The sequence below is a fragment of the Nyctibius grandis genome, chromosome 21 (genome assembly GCF_013368605.1).
Source record: "Nyctibius grandis isolate bNycGra1 chromosome 21, bNycGra1.pri, whole genome shotgun sequence".
Taxonomy (NCBI): Eukaryota; Metazoa; Chordata; class Aves; order Nyctibiiformes; family Nyctibiidae; genus Nyctibius; species Nyctibius grandis.
The window spans coordinates 8,291,438-8,313,860 of NC_090678.1; the positions used below are offsets into that span (position 1 = coordinate 8,291,438).

At 49.4% G+C, this 22,423-nt stretch overlaps 2 protein-coding genes across 9 annotated transcripts in view; one reads left to right on the forward strand and one right to left on the reverse strand.

Annotated features, from left to right (window-relative positions):
- Positions 1 to 388: 388 nt before the first annotated feature.
- SEC22B (SEC22 homolog B, vesicle trafficking protein) lies at positions 389 to 9,022 on the reverse strand. Its single transcript, XM_068416919.1, has 5 exons — positions 8,730 to 9,022; positions 8,336 to 8,445; positions 3,278 to 3,438; positions 2,801 to 2,947; positions 389 to 2,409 (listed from the first exon to the last, which is right to left on the reverse strand). The coding sequence occupies exons 1-5, from the start codon at positions 8,802 to 8,804 to the stop codon at positions 2,255 to 2,257; spliced, it is 648 nt and encodes a 215-aa protein (XP_068273020.1). The 5' UTR covers positions 8,805 to 9,022; the 3' UTR covers positions 389 to 2,254.
- A 307-nt stretch (positions 9,023 to 9,329) lies between these two features.
- Positions 9,330 to 22,423, forward strand: part of PACS2 (phosphofurin acidic cluster sorting protein 2) — an 83,942-nt gene continuing 70,848 nt past the window's right edge. For 7 of the 8 annotated variants that reach the window (XM_068416809.1, XM_068416810.1, XM_068416811.1 and 4 more), the window contains exon 1: positions 9,330 to 9,491. In XM_068416809.1, the coding sequence (XP_068272910.1) occupies positions 9,364 to 9,491 (128 nt within the window). In that variant the 5' untranslated portion in view covers positions 9,330 to 9,363. The remainder of the gene's footprint in view (positions 9,492 to 22,423) is intronic. The other variant, XM_068416816.1, reaches the window with a different exon arrangement.

Consider the following 22,423-nt stretch of genomic DNA (forward strand, 5'->3'; position numbering starts at 1 on the left):
CTCTAGGCAAGCAGCATTTGCAGCTCCATACCTTGTTACGACTAATGCACACCTCACTCCTCGCTTGTTCTGCTTCACTTAGGCCCCACGCGAACAGCATCACCCCAAAACTGTCCCCATGAAAGTCTGCCCATGCACCCATGAGGCTCTGCCTGCCTGTGTACAACAGGCAGAGACACACACCAGCAGGGAGAGACCCCTGCTTTAACCAAAGATTAGTCTCCCTGCCAGGAAATGGTCAAGATCATGTTTTTCAACTAGTTCTGCCTCCAAAAAGGAGCCCTTATCCCAGGTGGCCTCAGCTATGGGGCCTTTACCCTCTCGTGTCCCTGGAAGGAAAGCAAGCATCCTCCGAGATCACAGAAATAAGACCCAGGAAACTCGACGCTGCAGAGGGGATCTTTCAGAAGCATTTATTTCACTGCTGACACTGGGGCTGCAGGAGGCAACTGCTCACCGAGCTGCCCTTCGCTGCAGAAATGTCACTCCCCTCAATCACGACAATCCACGTACGGTCGGTGTCTGCTCACCTTTCAGCACCTACATCACACAGACCTACATCACTTGGACATTCACCTCTTAGGGACACCACTTAAAAGGATTAAAAATAATGATGATAATAATAAAGCAATCTACGCAGTAACACTTGGAGGCATCATGCAGAAACCATATGATTTTCGACTACATGGCAGATCAGATTTGCTATTTATTGGTGGACGAGTGCTAATTGCTTCCCTGCCAGTCCAGGGAAGTGCCAAGCTGGAGAGCATTGCCAGACAGGACAACAGCTCCCTGTTCCCTACCCCGTGGCAGGAAACACCTCCAGGTCACAGTTTATACTTCCAGAACTACACAAGATTATGTGCTTGTAAAAGGTGCAGGGGAGTCCTGAAAGTTCCTTCTGTGACACTGCCTGCTTCCTACCAAGTGGCAGACACTTGAGTGCAGAAAAGTGCCTGAGCTGTGGGGTTTCTTTTTACTCTTCTTTTTTTTTAAATAAAAACAAAAGCTGACGGGTAAAATGTTACTCTTAGCACAGGTGGAGCAAAAAAAAAATAAAAAAAAATCACATTAAACTGGAAATATATAGATTGGCCCATGAGAAATAAGAAGCTATATACCATTGCCCCACAATGAGTTTTTCTTCACCTACAGTTTCAACTTCCCAAGTGAGGTAGGGAGAGGGTGACTACAGGAAAAAAAGGTGGTGTTTCCAAAGGATTCCACTGCTTTAAAGTTGTCCTTTTGAATCTTTCATGTAAAGTTAAAGTGTTCTTTAAGGAAACACTGCCTTGTCTTCACAACAACATTCAGAGTTTTGGTTTTTTGGTTGTTTTGGGTGAGGAAAAGAGGGAGAAAGAAAACAAGCATCCCAGAGATTAAATGCTGGCAGTTTTGACATGTTGTGGAAGGAAAGCAAAGTTACAAAAAGGAAGGAAACAATATAATTAATCTGCAAAGAGAAGGGAAAAAGAGAGAGTGCTGACATAGTTTGCACTGTGCCTGCTCCAACAGCATTGAATTACATGGAAACATACTGTCATACACAGCTGTCAGGAGAGGGAAAGTGGACACTTACAAACCTGTAGTTTAATTTTGTAGGAATCAGTAATATAGAAGTCTTTCATTGCCCCTCCTAGTACTAGACAGAACGTATTTTAAGGCATTAATTTAACATCCATTTCTTCCTAAAGCAATTTAAAGTGAAACAAGCCAAGAAATGAGACACAGAAAACTCAACAACAGCTATTCTGACAGAGGTGAAAGCTATTATATGTACAGTGCAGTGTTTGCCTTCAAACAGGGGAGTTTTGTCTTAAAAAACAAGAGAAAAATAACTGCAGACCCAGATTCTAGAAAAGCAAACATTGCCAACACAAGGAATGTTCATTAGAGTCCAGTTCCCACTAGAGCTACTCAACAGGAGGACGTACAACGTGAATATGCTAAACTGCACTGATTGACTGTTCCCAGAGCGTGCCCCCGGGAGGGGGGCAGAACCATGGGAGGCCAAACTCTGCAGTACCCTAGTGCAAACTGCCTCAGAGGAAAAGCCTGTAGTCAACAAGCCTTTACACCTACTGTTAGGCTTCCCTAAGAGGTGTAGTAGTCAGGTGTCACCTAACAATTTCGGGACACTCCCGTAAAGGTGATGGTCCTGTGTGGATTCTAATGCACATCCCCCGTGAACAGTGTCCTGCACGCATACACCTGCCAGGCTACCAGCTTTCCCTCTTCCGTGACTGCAACCGGCTCACAGCCACCAGAATCTCACATAGACTATCAACATGATAAAAAACACAGCTACAGCCGCAAGTTTGGCGTAGGTGGAACGCATGTTCAGATACTTCGCGTCCTGACGGTACTTCTTGGACAAACTGGACAAGTTGTTGGCCTTGGAATCAAGAGCTGTTAAAGGGAAAGGGGAGAGAAGTTAATCAAGATTAACCCAACCAGATGTTCCCCAAATGTTACATTAACCGTACAAGTTTCTCTGGAGCAGCTGGAAGCACAGCAGTTTCACAGGGCAGCATGCCCTGTGCCTACCTGCAGTGCTCTAGTGTTTGTCCTGCTGGGATGAGAGCCACCAAAGCTGGTGAGATGCTGGTCTCACCCAAAAGAAGCACCAGTATCTGCCAGGGGCTTCAGGATGCAACTGATCCAACTGAAACACCCACTGAGTTCAGCACTTTTCTCCGGAGGCTCAAGTATCAGCAAGCCTTTCCCTCCAGTATGCTCTGCCCACTCAGCTGACTGAGGGAAAAGGAACTGTATGCCAAATATCGACCATTCCCTGTACCTGAAAGTGCCTCTCCTCGCTGTAAGACTTCCTCGATGTTGGCCACCATAATCCTCTGCACATCTTGCAGCTCTGTGTTGATGGAGCCCAGGTTCCTCCTCGCCCGGCTGTCAATGTAGAGCTTCTTGGTTTTCTGGATGTAGGTGTCTGGAACAAGAGGGGGCTATCAGAGAGAATCTCACCTAATGCAGAGCAGCCTGGCTGCCGAAGGAGTGGGAGCATTGCTGAGACAGCCAGTACACTGCATGCAAATATTCACTGGAGCAAGGCCAAGAGACTTAAAGCAGGAAATCTGTATCAAAGGACATTTACCATTTCCCTACCACTTCTCTATCCTCTTGCTCAAAACACACATTTCTCTAGTGCCAAGAAGAGGTTGAACTGTCAATTCCATAGGCCAGGCTGGAGAGGGTCCTGTGGCTGCTGCTCCCCCCCAGCAAGAAGTTTCCCAGTTAGCCACAAGGAGAAGGACCTCACCAAATTCAATGAAGGAATAGGGTCTGGAGACTGTTGGCACCTTCTTGCCATGCTGCTCATCAAACTCTGAATGCAAGTCTTCCAGATATGCAAAGGCCAGTTTCTTGGGAAATGCAGCTTCACACAGGACCAGGTAACACACTCCTTTCTCAATGATGTAGCTGGAAGAACAGCAGACAGAGCATTAATCAATCAGTTTTGAACCTATCCTATCAAACCCCACCCTGCATACCTTTATTCCTATGAGGCAGTGAGAACTGGGTACAGGGACTTGCAGTTTGTCATGTCTGGATCAGGTGTAAACCTTTCTACAAAGTAATGGCTTATTTCTTCTCTACCTAAAATAAATTTTTTTTGTAGCCTCAGACCCTATGCCTGTGCCAACAGCCCCGAACTTTGACTTCACTGGAACAAAAGTTGGTCTGTGAATATCAGTAGCTCAACAACATACCAGCAACAAGAGAGTTACAATTTTGGATTAAAAAAGGGAGGACATCTTCCCTCCCTCCTGCAGTCAGGAGGGGAGCATGAGAAAGTTTTCCAGCAGAGTAGAGGGGAAGGTGGCCAACACAGCACAGCAAAGTACCTGAGGCCCACAAATGGGAAGCTCTGCCCTTAGATTATGACACGCACAAGAATTTGGCCTCAGCATGCTAAAAAGCCGCCCAGTGACTGCCAGCTCCCGCTTTCTGTTTTGGAGGGCTGGGCATCCCCTTTCTCCCCCAACACCAGCCTGTTGGTGGGGTGTCGCTTATCCACATGCATGACCTCAAAGGCAGCTGGGGAAAAATATTGGTGCTAGATGAGTTCTGGTGACCTCCCCTACAGGTTTGCCATGGGTAGGTATGACTGTGCTACCAGTTCTTTGTCTGCAGTGTTAGGAGCTCCAAAACATATGTTGAAGCATGTTGCCGTGTAACGCTGTTTGGTTTGTCCTGCAGCTGAATGCACTGGGGTTTTCTTCTCCTCCTCCCACCACCCCCAGCCCCATCTAATCCTTATGTGTTCACAGAGGCTTAGTGCTGACCTTGTTTCAGTGTGAGCTCCAGTGCCTCCGTCAGCACTGAGAATAGGGGCTTTCCATTGTAATTCAGCTAAAAAGCCTACTGAAATAAGGGATGACAGAGAACCAACCTTGAGATTATTTAGGCTTCCCTACAACTGACTGCTGCTGCACATTCCCATTTTCCTCCTCATTTAGTCAACAGAAAAATAAAGGCAACAATATTTCCACCAAAACCAAGGGAGTGGAGACAGTAGATAGCCCTGCACACACTTTTGAATGTTTATCTGTATTATTCAGGGTGGAATTTAAATGCTACTTTTATGTCACCTCCCTTTGACTTTCTGCATAATGCCATTATGTCGCAGTCTAGTTAGCATAAAGATTAGCAGTGTATTAAAGAATTGACCCAGTCCCGAGGACACCATAGTTAAATAAGTAGCTTAAAACTTTGTTGATAGCTGCATCATGCTTACAAAACAACTTCCTCCCCGATGCCACTGTTTTTCCAGATCCTCCAACAGGTCCAAGTCCTTTGAATTAACCATCTTCAACTTGTTTCTGGGCTCAGGAGTATCCATTTCTCCTGCCTCTATATGGCCTGTGTGTGAATCCTGCCAACCTTCAAATAACCACCGATCCACCCCAAGCAGAAGAAAGAAACTCCAGTTACTATAATCTGTTCCACAAGCATGTCCCCACCAGCCCATGCTTTTATTCCTTAGCTGGGACCGCATCAGTGCGTAAGACTAATTCTACAGTACATCATGCCTCTTTCTTCCCTTATCCTTGGAGGTCTGCTTGACAGCTTGGAGTTATTACAAATCACCACCTTGAGCTTGATTTAGCCACTGTCATGAACAGCGGGACCTGAAAAAAAATCTTTTGAAATAAGGAAAATTTGTGTCAGATAGGAATTCTTGACAGTATTGCCTGAGAGCTGCAGCAGCACTCTCCAGATGAGAGCAGTCTGAGGAACCTGCCCCATCGGAACAGCTCTGTTATCTCCGCTCAGGCCAGCTGGTCCCGCCTGGAGCTTTTCCCCTGATGCGATACTAGATGTGTTGGATTTAAAGTTGACCTGCCAGCACCACAGAGAGCAAGCACCCCTCATTCTGTCCCAGATTCAGACAATTTTGTCAGCCTCAGCTCAACATCAGAGCAGTGCTCCCGCACAGCTGGGCTTCCCAGTTTTACACTTTGTGTGTGCCTGCGCGCTCCAGCACAGCACCCGACCGTGCCGACTGCTCCGCAGCGTACGCACGCGAGGGGCAGACGTTGCCGTTTGCCACTGCTACCTTCTGTACTCAGGATTTCTGCACACTGAGTATAGCCGGTAGGGTTCTTATCATTATCTTGGACATTTTGAGAGAGAAAAGCTTTACCCTGGTAACAGTGGCAAAGGCCAAGGGTTGTTTTCAACACAACAGGTAAGAGCCATTTCAGCCATTCATCAGCCAAAGGTCAACTACTGACTGCAGCACAGCAGACTCCATCGGTGTTTCTGTACCTGCACAGCCGTGCACACCACGTGCAGTAGCTGAAAGGGTGACACAGCTTTTGGAGTCTAAACATTACATTTGACAGAAATCACCTCAACAGTCATAGTTTAAGCTTCACATTTCAGCAAGACTAGGCTCTTCTCCGAATTGATCAAGCTAAAAACGTTCAACACCACCTCAGCAAGTTGGAATATACTCAACCACGCTTGTAACTCTCCCACCACAAAATGCTCTACCCTGGTTTGTGCTGCCCTCAGCAGTCAGAGCTCTGATTTGGCAGAAAAAATGGTGTGCTGCATTAACGAATGGCACGGTCATCAGTCAGCATATTTTAGTCTAAATCTCAGACTCCCCCGTTTCCTCCCCTTCCCGTACTGTTATCACAGGAGGTTTTCTGATCTGAAAGAATTCTCTTCATATATGCCCCACCTTAAAGGAGGCAACAGTTGAGCGCTTTGCAGCAGCAGCTGTCAATTGCCTGTGGAACCTGTCTAGGGACTAACTCAACAAGGAGAAAGGCTTCTTTCCCTGCCTCCCTGCCAGCCAGGTAACCTGGCTGTGTCTTTGAGGCAGCTGTCAAGACACAAGCTTGCCCAGGTCCTCCTGCATTCTCAGAACTGGTGACATTACAGCCAGCATTAAGAGGCTGCGATTTCCTGGGCACTGCAAGTGGCGCAGCCTTCCCAGACATTGCTCTGCTTGCATCAGGGAAGCAACACAAGAAGGGATTTACTAGGATTTACACAGACTCTTTCCTGAGATCTCACTGCCAGTCAGAGCTACACCCATGCAGTGCCATGGAAATATTCAAAATGAGAGTTTTTAAATTCCAGAAAGTTTTAACTTCTAGAAGGAAGATGAGGCAGAGCAGCACTTTGCAGTTAACTCTGGCAGCAACACCCAAACCTGACAGGAGGTAGGGTTGGCCAGACTATTTTAAATCAGGGTCATCCTCTGACCACTGTAACTCTCTATCAAAGGCAACCAGAAGCCAAGAGAAAAAAATTTTAAAAAAATGTTGTTGCAGTTATCATATATAAGCCAACCACAAGAAAAGTTGCCCTCAAAACCTCACGGCTTTTGCCAAAGTTCACCCTTCCCAAAAACTTCTGTTCCTGTCTTTTCATGTTGCTGAGTCTCTGAAGAAGGGGACACGGCAGCAGATTTGTTAAAGGGCCCTTGTTATAGAAGCAGAGACCTAAAGCCAGCCCTGCCCTGCATTCAAAGGCCGCCCTCCCACCCACCCAGCTGTAAACATGCACCCGGTCACCAGGGCTTGGGAATCAAGAGGGATCCCATTGTTGGCAGCACAGCAGAAGTAGTGCCAAGTGCAGGAAATCTTGGCACACTGCTGGCAAAACTGCACAGCTCTGCCTCTGTGATCTCATGTGGCACCTGATCTCAGAGACTTCTAACACATTTATTTCTGCTAATAGCATAATCCTGATTCTTGACAGGATCTTGGGCTTGATTAAGTTCTCAAGCATTATTCTGCTAGCTAATTACACATCATGTAAAGAAGCATTTCCTTTCTCAAACAACACAAAGCTTGCTCTCCTGCCTTTTACCAACTGTCAGCTCTTCCTCCATTTACCTGCCTTTCCAGTTCCTTTCATAGAATCACAGAATCAGTTGGAAGGGACCTTAAAGATCACCTAGTTCCAACCCCCCTGCCACAGGCAGGGACACCTTCCACTAGACCAGGTTGCTCAAAGCCCCATCCAACCTGGCCTTGAACACTGCCAGGGAGGGGGCAGCCACAGCTTCTCTGGGCAACCTGGGCCAGGGTCTCACCACCCTCACAGTAAAGAATTTACTTTCCTACTGATTAGGAAGTAAGGATGTCTGACCTGCACTCTCTGTAAGTTTTCATTATTTTATATTCCAGTTCCCTTGTTCGTGTACTACTGGAGAAAGCCAAAGGTGCTTTTAAGTAGAAAGTTTCCAAACAGCTTAGGAAATTAATTAAACACACCCAACACATTTGGCAACAATAAGACTGAATCTACAAGATGAGAGAAAAAAAGTTTGTCAGATATTAAGGGAGTAATTTTAAAAAAAAAATCAGAGACGCTCCATGTGCTAACACATGAAGCCAATGCATGAGAAGGTACACAGAGAGGATACACAGAGAGGGAGCTCTTGTGCAAGAGGAGCTCACAGTGGTACTGCCAGGCTGTTTTTACCAAGGAGATCTCTTTTTTTAAATGGACAAGACACAGAAGGTACAGAAGACATGCTGAAGGTATCCTAGAGGGTGCAAACAAACAGAAAAACCTTACAGGGAACAGAAACTACATTGTCTTCACCAAAGGCAGAACAATGAACCTGGCTGAAAAACAAGTGCCAGACAGCAGTGCCAAGAAGTAACAACTCACATGCTCTCCCCTTTGAGCAGCTATTACACTTCAGCGAGCAGGGCAGACAGTTCAATAACTCACCCTCTCTCCGGCAGCCCCATTTCTAACAAATCCTCACCCTGACCCAGAAGGGCCTTCACTTATTTCCACGGCGGCAGAAGCCTGTTCCCCCCTCACGCCTACAGATACTTACTGGAAAGCCATAGCTCCTGCTTCGAGAGTACACCTCGTGGGGGACTGCTCGTTCAGCTTGCGGAAGAGCTGCTTCGCTTGACTCTGGTACTGCTGCAGGTCGCGGCCTGACTGAGAAGGGAGGACAGGCTGTTGGGGGCGGCTGCTACCGGACCAACACCACCCGCCCGCAGGCAGGGGGGCTCTGGTGGAGCCCCGGGCTCAGCCCGAGGAGGAGCAGGAGCACCCCACAGCACAGACGCGGCTCCCCGCCTCACCGCGACCACCGGCCGGGAAATGCTTACGCAAGAGCCGCCCAGCTTGGGGGAAGGGGGTGCAGGGGCCCGGCTGGGCCGCCCCCCACCCGCTCCTCACCGACACACCGGGGCGGACCCCCAGCCCGCGCGCGGCCCCACCTGCTCGTCCTCCTGCATGGAGGCGGCCAGCGGGAGCCCGTCCGCCACGCGGGCGATCATCGTGAGCAGCACCATCTCCGCGCCCCGCTGCGGCCCGCCCGCCGCCGCCCGGCCCCGCACCCGCCGCCTTCCCCTGCCACGGAGCTGGCCGGAAACTGCCGCCGCAACATCCGGTCCCACCGCCGCCAGCAGCACGGGCACTTCCGGCCGCGCGCCAGGAAACCGCCCCGGCTGCCACACGACCCCGCCACTAAGGGGCCGCGACGGGGCGGGGGAGAAAGCGCAGCTGCACCGCGCGCAGCTACATCCCCTTCCTGGCCACGCCCCCCAGCACAGACACGCCCCCCAGCACAGACACGCCCCCCAGCACAGACACGCCCCCCGCACAGACACGCCCCCCAGCACAGACACGCCCCCCGCACAGACACGCCCCCTGCGCTGAAGCACCGCCCACAAGCAACCCCCACCCCTCAACATTAACCCCGCCCTATCCCATGGCCCCGCCCCATCGAGCCCCGCTGCTTTAGCCCCGCCCACCGAGCCCCGCCCCCTCACACGTGACTCCCCCCTGCCGGGGCGGGGCGGGGCGGCGGCGGCGGCGGCGGCCCGGTGGGCGCGCGCCAGGCCGGCAGCCATGGCGGCGGCGGCGGAACGGAGCCGCCTCAGCTTCCCGGGTGGCACCGGGGCCCTGGGACGGCCCGTGCCTATGAACCTTTTCGCTGCTTGGGAGATCGACGGTTCCAGCCCTAGCTGCGTCCCCAGGTAAGGGCGGGCAGCCCGCGGGGCTGGGCGCGGGCCTCTGACCCACCCGCGCTCAGCCGCGAAGCCCCGGGGGCTGCTTCCTCAATCCCCCTTTCCCTTCGGCTTTGCGGTACTTCCCTCAGTTTTAGGGTCCCTTTCCTCCCTTTTGGGGTGTTCCCCCCCTCACCGTTACCACCGTGATGGGCAGGGTTCCCCCTGCCCCTTCGGTGGGTTTTGGGCTGGGTGGGGGGTGAAAGGACTGTGTGAAAGCACCCCCCGACCCTAAAAAGGGAGCGGGTGCTGCCCTCTGCACCAGGTCTGTGAGGGGGTCTCCCTATGTCGATCCCCCCCCCCCCCCCCCAAAAAAAAAGCATGGCATGGGATGTGTGTTGGTGGCAGGGTTTGGGGTGTCCGGCTCCTTCTCACATGCCCCACCGTCCCCTGTGGGGTGCCCTGTTAACGGGGGCTTTGCCCAGTAAATGCCCCATGTTGGTTGCCTTGGGGTGGGCATTGGTTTCTCCTCCGCTGGTTTTTCACCTGCTCCCAGTCCTGAACCTTTCCCCACCTCTGGTGTGTGTGTATAAACACATGGATGCATCCCTGCCTCCGCTTTTTTTAGCCCTCACGGGAGGGTTCCCTTTTAGTTTTTATAAAATTTGCGTTTTTCAAGTCTGGCTTTAACAGAATGCCTTTGAGGATTTAAACATGCCGGAGATGAATCTTTGAAGCGCTCCTCTTTCTCTTTTTATTTTTTTAATGCGGACGCAGCAAGTGAGCAAAAAAGGAACAGAGTCATCGGGCTGACCTCGCAGGAATGTAAAGCTTTACAAACCCCCCAAATCCCTCTGTCTCCTGCGCCATCCAGATAGCACGTTGGACTTGATGGCAGTGCCCCTGTCTTGCAGGGCTAGCAGCTTGCTCATGGGACTAGTAACTATCTTAGCTTAAACATTACCCACAGTTCTAGTGCTTTGACATCGTGGGCAGGAAGATAGCGTGGGGCAGGAGAAAACCTGAGTCCTCCAATTGCAGATGATCTTATTTTATAACAGCTTATCTGTGCTGACAGAACCTTGGAGTATCTGTTGGGCAGCAAGTTTCTCTGCTTGTGTTTTCTTTAGCCTTTCTTCTCTGCAGCGGGAGGACTTGGAAGGGGAATAGCACCAAGGGGAACGTGCTCCTCTTCGAGGAGTCCTTCTGCTGTGGAAGGAGTTGGGAGGAGCTGGAGGAGCAGTTGGTGCGCTTTTGATATTTGCAGTGGATTCCAGTGCAGTTTGCATTGACCCTGGTGGTGTACAAAGGGCACGGAGACCCTCTTGTAACGCTGTTTTGAAAACTGTTCTCTCCGTTGCACCTGCGACTGTGGGGGGGCAGTTGAGTTTCCATCTCATCCAACCTCATAACAGTGCCTGTTAAACTGAAATAAAAAACCAAATATCTGTCTCTGTCAAGGACTTTTAGTTCTGCATTATCATTCGTGCTGATACTTGCAGATCTGAAAACAAGCTCACAACATAACTTGCTTGTTTGCAAATCTGCAGATGACCAGCAAATGCAGTGGAAGGACACTGGCCCTGCCTTGATGTGGTAGGGCATGGGGGTGCATCTGCACAGGACTTGGCATTTAGTGTGGGTCCTGGGTGCTTGAATTGCATTGGGCAGGTGGGCAGCAGATTGCAGGCAGCTGGCTGAGGTGCCTGGAGGGTGCAAAAGGATGTGTGGGTATCTGCACAGGTGGGGCAGAACTGGGGCTTGAGGGAGAAATTTTGGAGTCACCGAAGCAAGCTGTGAAGCAGGGGCTGGTGGAAGTGCTCAGACTGCATGCCTTGGGGCTTGAGGCATTGATGGGAGAGCTGGGGCAGTTGGGACCTTCTAGGAACATAGCTTTTGTATGAGGGAGTTTGTGTGTACTGGGTGGGTTTTTCTGGTTTCAGCCCTCTTGTTGCCATCACCTTTGCTTGCTGTTCCTGGGTGCCCTTTTCTCCTAGGACCTGGGGGGATAAGCGCACATACAGCTGCTGCATCCGCTGCTGCTGACCAAATGAGCAGGTCTTTCCACGGCCCAGCTGAATGTGAACTGCCCCACATGGGCTGGGCAGGCGTGCAAGGGCTGCGTATGGGGGGAGACGTGTGGCAGATCTGCAGTTGTAGCTGTGGGTGCCAAGTGGTTTTTGTTACTCTGAAGTGAAGTCAGGAGCAGCCGAGGTTGCAGCTCCTGCAGCGATGTCAGTCCGGTCGCACAGTAAGGTGTGTGCTATGCTGCATGTGCTGGGCAACCCCTGAATTCCGTAGCAGCAGTGGGTGTGCAAAGCCTGGATGCTCAATTCTGTTGTTTCTGTTCATTTAACATTGCGTCTTGTGGTGCTACATCGGGTCCGTGCTTTGCATTTCATTTCTCTGTTAGAGAAGGCAGGAGTTTGAAAACCTTTAAGTTAATCCTATTGCCTCTGTATTTTAAGTTCATGTTGTAATGATTTCTCCTGTGGCACAATGGCATTTAGGATTCTTTGTGTTAAAGCGAGAGAGGCTGCGATGAAAGCTGTTCTGCAGGGGAAACAGTATTCAAAATGAGCTGCTTGTTAAGCAGACATCTGTTGGGACATGAAAGGAGGATGTGGAGGAGAGTGGACACTGGTGTGTGGTCAAGTACTGTGGAACTGCCTTGGTCTCTTCTGAGATTTCCAGCAGTTACAAGTTCCCCTCTAGGTTCCTGTTGACAGGACGGGCCTTCCTAGTTGAGAAGAGGCTTGAACTTGGAAGAAAGTCAGAGGATTCATCAAGAGTGGCATGTGTTTGGGGAGGGAGCATTGCTTCCTTCCCTTTTCTTTTCGTACAATAAATCTTACCCCATTTCTAAACCGTTTCTCCTACAGTAAGCTGGAGCAGGAGGGGCTGGGTGGAAGCAGCACCTGGAGCGGGCCGTGCCTGCGTTGCCCTAAGTTGTGTGGGCGGGTGTTGAGGTGGAGGGCCTCGTGTGGATGTGGTGGATGCTTCCCAGATGATGGCTGAGAACTGGACTGGGGGAGGAAGATTTCTAAAGCACTGCTCTTCAGCGTGCTCCCCTTTGGTGGGTGATTTACTGAAAGCCCATTCAGCTTGGGGAGGGTGTCAGTAACATCTGGAAGGCTGCCTTGGTGTGTCCGTGGAGTTTCCTTGTGTGAAAAGACTGTGTCTAAACTTCAGGAAGAATAATAGTGACGAGCCATAACGTTGCTCTGCAGTTGTGTGTTTTGAGTGAAACGCAAGGTTAGGCAGTGTTTTGCACTTGTGCTGGTCTCCCTTTCTCTTCTGCTGTGCGCAGAAATTATTTTTCTGACTTCTTTCTTCAGCAAATGTAGCTCCTGAGGGTTTTGACCATAGTGCTTCTGAAATGCGAGTAGTTTCTTTTAGCCATCCCAGAAATGTGACTCAAACTGTCTCGCTATCTGGGCGTAACCACTTCATACCAGAAGGGAGAGATGCCTACCTTTTTCTGCTGTTTCTTTCTTCTGTGCATTGAAATATTTCCCTTCGCAGAAGGTTACATTACGTGGTCTTCTCCCTGCCACCTATAAAAACTGAGAGTGGTCTTATCACTGCATGACTGCAAGGAAATCCAAACTTTTCCCTCAGTTTCTTCACACTGAAAAGTAAGAATTATTCTGTGCGGTTTGTTTCTTTTTCTGTTCCTTTTTACTCTCCAATCTCTTGATGAAGCTGTGGGTGTGAATGGCAGGATGCAGTACTGTCCCATCTTGAAAGAGGCCTCATGAGGAGACAGCAGCCCAGGGAGGCTGTCTAGAGGAAGAGTGATCTTGGGGAAAGTTTTGTTGGAAGGGGGTCTGCTGGAGCAAGAGAAGGCGAGGGTCGATGCTCCCATTCAGAATGGGTATTGGTTTAGGCTACTGCCTTAATTGTCACCTAATTGAAAAAGCTCCTGCTAAGCTTTGAACTGTGAAGTGTGCTGAGACCGAACTGCACGTGGAGCAGACGTGACCTGGTGTCCCTTGGAGATACTAACGAAGTCGTGGAACAGACCTGGGAAAAGATGATGCTGGGGGTCTGAAGCTGTTTACTGGGCACTGCCTGAGCATTTCACATGCTGGCTCGCCTCTGTAGCTTGCATGCTGGGTGAGGAAACATGAAGGGAACCCACACGCGTCCCCTCCTGGACTTGAACAGGAGGTTTCTTGTGCAGCGATGTTGCTGCTCTCTGTGCTGTGGGATGGCCTTGCAGCACGCGGACTCTCACACCAGCCCTGGTGCGGACATCCCCAGGGGCAATGGAAACTGATTGGGGCGAGGCTTCGGATTTACAGCAGCCGAGTGGATCCTAACAGTTTGCTTGTGCCCCAGGCTATGTGCTTCTTTCCCTGTGCTCCCATCATCTTGCACTGATCTGTCTCTCTGTTGGCTTCCTGTAGGTTAATGAGTTGCAGAGGTTTGCGGAGGGGTCTGTGAGCATGTAAAGGTAACAGCACGGACGAAGGACACAGTGAGGACTGCTAGGGTGTGGAGCCGCTCCAGCGATCTGCATGTTTGCACCTCTGCGTGGTGTTAATTCCCCCTCTGAGAGGGTTGTGACCTGTGAGAAGTCCATGGCTGGTTCTTCTCTCTGAGGGTTTGCTGCAAATGCACTCAGAAGGGAGAGGCTTTGCCTCTTGGTATGAAGGATGCTTGCCTACGCTGGGAATGGGAACTTCGCTTGTCCAGCGAGAACGTGTTCTGGCCTGGCTCAAGCAATGGCAACTATGTGCTGTACTAGCTAGCAGAGAAAGGTGGACAACTTGCTAGTGGTAATTATGATCAGGTGATGCTACATAATTAATTATGCCGATTGATTCAGGTAGGGGGAGATGTTAATTTAAATGTATCTTAACCTCCTGATTTATTGGTATGCTAACATTTAGGAGAGAACTCTTGTTTGTTAGGATAACTGCTGGCACATTCATTGGGAGCTGCCTGTAGATTTTCGGTACATTTGGAACTAGGAAAATGTCTAATTACTCAGATGACTAGGTACGCTCCAGAGTGCTTATTTGGAGGCTTTGTTTTGCCTTTGTTTGAATAGCACGGCATGCCTAACGTTTTACCACCGAAGGAAACTGAATACAAATGAGCACACAGGGTAGGCTTTAAAAAAATCGCTAAGGCGATATTTGAGATGCACGAGGAAAAGCATCCACAGCTGAGTAATGGAGATGAAATGCTTGGGGTAAAGCACAGTGGCCAAAACCAGCCCTTTTATTCTTAGAGCCAGGAGATCCTATTTCTCCTCCATAGTCTTCGCGGAAGAGAACAAGACCAAAATAACATTACTTCGGGCAAGATCAGGTGATCCCTTGGTGCTCCCCATGTAAATCCTGTCACAGCAGTTACTAAGTTTGTCACTTGGTATGATACTACTGAACGTAATTTGGACTCTTGTATTCAGTGAAAGAAAATTTCTGTACAGAAGACCGAGAGGTTTGTTGGAGTCAAACTTCCAGTTAGATCTATTTTGAGTTGTCTTTTAGCTGGTGTAAGGTGAAGCGTGTGCATGTCAAGAACAGTTCTGAAAAAGTCTTAAAATCTCCAAGCTGCTAGCGAAAGGTCTCTGGATGGGGTTGTGCGTGGTGTTCATCTGGATGCTTTGCACATGCCCAGTGCAGAAGGGCTTTGGGAGTGGAAGGAAAGGGCTGTTCTTTTGAAGGGCCTCTTTCCTTGCCTTCCACCAAGAGAAGGTGCCCAAGGGACCTTCCCCTCGTGTTCCCTGGACGGTCTGGCCCATGTTCCTGCAACCCTGCCTGGCAGGAGGCGACCCTGCAGCTGCTTGTCCAGGAAATAAAAGCTCTGTGGAATGGAGCCGTCGATACCCCACCTTTCATCAGCTCTGAGCCTGCGGATGATTTCTGTGGCAACCTTGTGGCTGTATCAAATTAGCTATGAAATGATTTGCATAATAGATTAATCAACCAGCAACAAAACATCCATCTTTTCTGCCAAGAAAAGAAAAGCAACAACTCGGCTGTTACAAGAGGCCATTATGTTCCTTGCAACCCTTAATCTTTCTTTGTCCAAGACACTCCGTGTTTTGGCCTCGCGCAGGAAGCTGGCCTGCTCACTGCCTTCATTTGCGTCACAGCTTGGAAGCTTTTTTTTTTTTTAATTCTTTTGGGCCAAATTTTGCCACCGTTATGGTGACCTTCTAGGGAGGGTATTTCCTATGGAATTGGTGGCCAGCTGCCAAACGACTCTGCATTGCCAGATCCTCCATTAGCCTTCGGCTTTCCATTGGCTTATTAGAGTGGAATTCCTCTGGGCCCCTCACGTTCCTTCAGAGCTGCCCCGTTTCCCTGGGAAGTCAAGGAGCAGGAGGATGGGGGGGAGCGGGGGCCCTCAGAGGGCGTGTAACTTGAGTGGAGCAGGAACTGGTCACTGTATTTTATTTTTCCTGTGTTTCTACCTCCCTGTAAGCCAGCAATATGAATTTCCTAAGCTGTATGGTCCTCCTGTGGCTCCAGACATGACACCTCTGTGTCCTTGCTTGGTCGAAGAATGCCACCTGCCAAACAGTGCTGGGAGAGTTTTAGTCCGAATGGATCCTAACGCAGATGATAAGAGGCTTAACTGCCTAATTGAATGTGATAGCGTGAAGCTCCTCTCATGGTGAGGTTTAATTGGATTATAGTACTGTACAGCAATGTGGAGGCTTGCAGGGCATGCAGCCAGCTTCAGGAGGAGAGAGTGGATCCTTGCTAATCACTCATTTGTTTAAAACAATGAATTGCCTAGAGAGCTCTGATGAGCATGCTGCAGCCAGTAGCCCTGGAGGAGGGATTCCTCAAAACCAAGGGTGGCTGATGACTATGGCACATGCAGACCCTGTCCTTGGGTCTGTGCAACTGTAGGAGAGGGTCTGCAGATCTGCCTGGTGAGCCTGAGTCTGGGGAAAAGAGGAGGAGACGTGCTCCTTGTTCGGAAAAGTAGATACGTGGGCTCTCTTGTTGTGTGCTGGAATCTGGAACCCGTTTCCTCCTCCAGAACCACTTCAGCCTTTCCTGCAGTGCTTTGCGTGGCTGTGTCACTTGTCACAAGCTGTGCCTTTATGTCTGAGGTGGCCTACTTGTTCCTTCTCATCTAGCAGCTGTGAGTCTGCAGTCCAGTCTGGCTTCAAGTGCAGTTCCTTTCAGGGCAATAGCTATTTTTCATCAGGAGCTCAAACGCCAGTGTTGGACCTCCCCTGCTCCAGTGGGAAAACACTCTAATTTTTAAAGTGTGCAGCAAAACTAAAAACCAGAGCAGTTTGTGTGCTGTGAAGTTTGCTTGGTGGAGGCTCTCATGCATATAAACTAGAGCTGGGGTCTGCAAGCCAGAAAGTGGGCTGTTGCTTGCCTGGCTCGGGGTGGTGCGTGGGGGCTGCTGCACCGCCGCAGCACCGGTGTTTTGGGTGCAGCTCCTGGAGGCCGTGTGCCTTGTGGGAGCTGCTGTCTGCCTGGACTGCAGAGTGGCCGTTCTTGGGAGTTCTTGCACTGAAAGTAAGAGTGTTTGTTTTACTGATATTTCAGAAGAGTTTGAAATCTGCATAGTTGCTCAGATCTTACTTCAGAAGAGTTGTCAAGGAAAATAGCATTTGTTCTCCTGCAAGCAGGCAGATTAGCATGAAATACCAACTTTGATGTTGTGCGCAGTGTGCTCCTCATCCACAGCCTCTGTGCTGGTTTGGAGAGTTAACAGTCTCCTAGATGTTTGAATGTGCTGGGAAATGCCCCCAAGCACAGTGTGTGCCATTTGGGCAGGGAACAGCACCGCGGCCCTGGAGGTTTTGATCAATTCACCCTGTTCCCTGCAGCAGCTCCTCCGACCTGTATTAAAGTGAAACAAATAAATGTGATCGCTTTGCTGTTGCTGGGAAATGGTAGTTTAGCCACATTTTCCCCAGTGCGCTAAGATGTGAGGGACCTCCCTCCCAAGCTCTAGTTTGGTCTAAAGATAAACCGACTCCCCTTCCCTGTTCATTCACCTTTTTGGGCAGTTGGGTGCTCTGGAGCTTGTGGGAGGTAAGTGGAGGGGAGTAGGGAAGAGGGAGCGCTGGTGTTTAACTAAAACCTGCACAGCTTGCAGGTCCTCCTGGGGCTTGGGGAGGTAGTTTCTTTTGTTCTAAAAAGACAAAAAGGAACAAACTTGGTGATCCAGGGTGTTGGTTTTCTTTTTTTTAACTGTGTGTTGCCAGAGCTGGGGAGAGGTGGAGGTTTGAAGGTATGAGGCTGTAAAGGCTGATCAAGTGTGTGCCTGTGTGCAGGGTGAAGGGAAACATGTTTTCACTGCTCAGCAAAGTACTTTATTTTGTTGGTAAAAATCTTCTGAAGAAAGACAGTGTCTCCTTCCATCAGATCCCTTTGACTGTTCAAAAATCCTTCCCTGCTCTTTTTATTTTTCTACAAAGCCACTGTAGTGTGAGGGCTTGGAGGTGCTCCTCGCTGCTGGGAAGTAAATGTCATGTGCAGGAGAGAGATTTCTGGAGGGATCTTCACCTCTGCGGGGAAACACATGGAGGGCTGCAAATGGAGACATGGGGAAACCATGAAGCTCGTAATGTGGTTCTGGCCTGTGTTTCAAGGGTTTCTAGTGCAGGGCTCTCATTAATGGCCAAAATGAGCTGCAGTTTGCACATACACTTGTCTGATATGTGTTTCCCAACAGGCATTAGGCCAGATCTAGATATAGAGCAAAGAATAACCCCCATGGAGAGATTCTTAGGAAGCCTTATCTATATATAGTCTGTATAAGTCTGTATCCCCTTTCTGCTGAGAGGACAGTCTCTGCCTGGGGAACGTGGTTAATGCAGATATACCCCAGGCAAAGGTCCACAAGTATCATGTCTGCTGAATCCTGTGTGAGTGATCCCTAATGTGTCCTGGCCCCTGCTGCAGCGGGTTGCAGTGGGGAGTCCTCTGCCGAGGCCCCAGCTGCGCTGCCCTGTGCCGTGACTGTGCTGTTGTGGCAAGCTGGTGGCACGCTCCTGTGGCCAGCTAGGCTCATCCTCTGCAGGGGAGCATGCAGCAGCCACCGGCCAGAGGGAACAGCTGCGAAGGCTGGGGCATGTCGTTCGTGCGGAGCCGATGATGCCTGCGCCTTCGGAGCACGCTGGTCTGTCGGATGCTCTCATGAAAGCGGTGAGATCGTAGCTTGGCAATGACTTGTCATGAAACAGCTCTTGTAGGATTTTTATGCCAGTACAATTCCCTTTCTTGCAGCTGCTTACTAGGGCATACTGTGAGAGGAACCTGCACAGGCATACTGCTTCTTCTGGAATAAGAAACAATTCACAGTGCTCAGCCCACCTGCTTCATCCTAATTCAGTAAAAAAAAAAAAACCCCAAAGACTATCAGGTGGCTTAGATCTGAAGTGGGAACACCCAGTGAGGTGAGCAGGGCTGCCCTTTCACACAGCAGTGTGGTCTCCTATCAGTCTGTGTGGTGTGCAGTTCCACAGTTAGGATGTCTGAGGCCATTCCCAGCCAGCCTTCCTTTCCACATAGAACACAACTTTTGCCAGCTGGTGCACCACCAGCTTTCGCAGCTGTCCTGGCAGCTGCTGAGGGCCAGCCGTAGAGGACCACAGCCTTCTTTCTACTGCAGAGAGTTTGCTGCACACCTAGCATTTTTGCAGTGCATCCTGAAACCGAAGAAGTGTGAGACTGGGGAGCCTTGTACCAGCTTGAAGTGTCAATCTGTGAATAGCTCATGAGGTTCTCTTGGACCTGCTGGCGGCACGGCTTCTCTTCAGATGCATTTGGCTCTCAAACTGTGGATCTAGGTCTGTCTTTTAAAAAAGAGCAGCCCTGTTTTCTACACGGGAGAGGCTGATTCCTTGCTCATGTCTTTTAAGGAACTGGTCTGTCAGTGTAACTCTTAACCCTGTTCAGGCTGGAAGCTTGACAAGACACGCTCTGCCTTTCCTCAGCTAATGAATGTCGCAGGGCTGTTGGAGGACATCTCCTCGCATGCGTTTTTACAAATATAGCAGGATCGTTTGAGGTCACTTGATCTTGAGTTTCTTCAGGGACAGCACACTTCAGCTGGAGGCTGTGCCAGAGCTAGATTTGACTGCCTCTGGAGGGGCTGTTCTGAAAATGGGTGTCTCTAACATGGGGTCTAATCTCAAGACAGTCCTGCAAACTTTCCAGCTCATCAGATGCGCATGCAGAGTCTTTACTTCGCCTTGTCATGTGGGTCCTGATTTCACTGCTGCCTCAACCGTGTGAACACGGTAGTTTGTAATGGGGACAGGGACATTACCATTCTCAGCAGAGCAATTGTAGTATTCGTTTCCTGGCCCTGGGGAGCCAGCATCAGGGTCCCTACCTTTTTATTGTTCCGTCTGCGGTGGGTAGTTGTGGGTGTAAGACACAAGCATTTACCAGTGCTCTGCCTGGTACAGCAAAGCTCTAATAGCTTGCTCACTGAAGAGCTCTCTCAGATATGCAGAGCTGTGCATGCTGTCCTGATGCTCTCCAGGTAAGGTTATAGCTAGCTTTTACCAGCTCCGCTGAGGCCCATGTGTCTGCTGGCTCTTTGTACCCTACCCACTTAGGCTGCTGCTTGCAGGCACCTTCTGCCTTGTGCCAGTGCAAGCATTTGAGAGTTCACGTGGTAAAGCAGGCCAGGGCAGGATTTGGGGGTAGAGGTGAGGAAGTGGGTTGTGTTTCAGTTGGATCAGTTCTCTGCTGAGGTTTGCTGCATGATGGTCCAAATGGTTGTGCAGGCAGAGTGTGGGGATGAGGACGGAGCAGGTAACCCATTTAATCTAGCGCTGCTGCTGGAAAGTCATCAACTGGAAGCAGTAAGTGCTTCTGCACGCTCCCAATGTATGCACCACATTTCTAATTTAGCAGATCTTCTCTTTAGGTCAGGGAAATGACTTTTAATGACTGTGGGAGGAGAAGTCCAGCCCCTTGTTTAAAGGCTTGTGGTTTAGCTGTATGCTAGAAACCCTGTGTGGTCCAAAGTCTTGTGTGTGTTCTCCAGCTCGGGGCTGCTGTTGTCAGAGCTGCGGAGTGGGTCAAGGGGAAGAGGTGGCTGGGGGGAAGGTGGTCTTTCCTTCTTTGGGGCTCTAAGGGGAGGTCTCTGGTGGAAAGAAGGTTTTGTGAGCTAGGCTCTTTGCAAGGAGATTGTTAAGACAGGCACTTTCTAACATGAATAATTGACAGTGAAACCAAAGCTACTGGAGATTGTTGGGGATGTAACTGAATCTTTCACACCGATTCTTATGCAAATTCAAACATGTGCTCCTGGTTTCTAATGGGACACCTACAAATACAACAGGCTCCATTCAGAACTCGTCATCCGTGCACTGGATCTTTAATTGCTGATGGCTTTACAGTAAGCATGTGACTTGCAGAGCTGCATCTGTAACAGTTTCTCAGTGCTGCTCTTACCTGTATGCATGAAGTTTCTGCATAGATTTTATGTAAGTCACCTGTGGAGGCTCTGGCAGATAGTTTGGTGTGTTTGGTGCTGAAACTGTCCACTGCCATACTGCTCTGGTTCAGTAGCAAAATGAACTTGAACATTTCAGTGCTGTTTTCTTCGCTGATGTGTTGGGGCTCGTTGAAGGTAGATTAGACAACCTTAAGTTCTGCAGAAATTATTTGGTGTATTCAACACTGAGTGCAAATAATCTTAAGTTTCTACCCAGTAAATCTATAACTGAGTTGATGAGCACATTTGATAAGTATTATTTTGGGTTCCTGGGGGAGATTGATGTCCGCAACCTCCTGGCATAGCTTCAAAATTAGGCTTGTTTTTTTCATAAATGTGCCACGTGGTAATGGGAGTAGTTGGTCAAAACCATGTGGGCTTAATTTCTTTAAAATATAAACAACCTAGAAATGTTTGTTTATGTACAAAATATCCAGCCAGTGACTGTAAGCATTTCCATGTTTCTACAAGAAATGAAGGTAATTATATAATAAGCAAAGATTCATATGGCTTAACTTGTCTCCCATCTGGCATTAGTTAATTGGTGTTTTCATCTGCATGACCTCTCGGGGTGGGGAGAAACAATGAAAATAGAAAATGTGGCTGAAAAAGACCTTCCTAGGTCATCTTCTAGCCCATGTAAAGGCTGGAGTAACTCCACTGAACAACCCCTGACAGCTGCTTGGGGGAGCGACTGTTCCCCCTCCGCCATGGTCCATGTTACTGGGTAGGTATTGTAGGAGTTTTAAAACAGTTGGTTTTAGTTGACCGAGGAGTTGCCTGTCCTGTATGCAGTCCTTCCTCAGTGTAAATTTATATTCAGACTAAGTAGATTAACTACAGCAGGAAGAGCTTCCTTCTTAAAAGAAAGCTATTGTTAGAGCATCACTTCTCATAAATCTCTAGTGCTGCTAATCCTGCTCTCCTCCCGTGGCCCTTTTTGCCCTTCCATCTGCCTGCTGACTTACAATTTGCAAGGTCTGCCCTGAGTTTTCTGGGGCTGCCCTGCAGCCTTCGTCTGTGGTCTCTTCCTCTCAGGCGGGCAGTTTTCAGTGTCAAAAGGATCATTCCTAAACGTCCCCTTTCATGAAAATATACCTGCATGCTCTCTAACTGGTAGAAAGACGACAGGCTGCTTTCCCGATCGAGTTGCACCCACTGCCTTAAAATGAAGGATTTGCAAGGAAAGCTGAGAACTGCAAGAACTGGATCATATATATTTCATGTTGCTAGTGGCTTGCTAGGGGCTGAACTCCCTTTTATTTGCTCTTCTAACTCTTCCCTGTGCTGTGCCTGAGAGCATGCCAGAATTTAAGGTGCTCCGATTTCTCTTTCAGGCTGGCGGGATCTGTATCTTCTTTCTGCCAGGATTCTGCTTTATTTTGCTTAATAGAGTTGAAGACTATTAATGTAGGCTTTGTCCTTGCTTCATAAATAGACTTTGAGTGACTCCAGGTACTTGGATAAGCTTTGCCTGCTTGTGTTCAGTCCCAGTGAGGATCTGAGGCAGC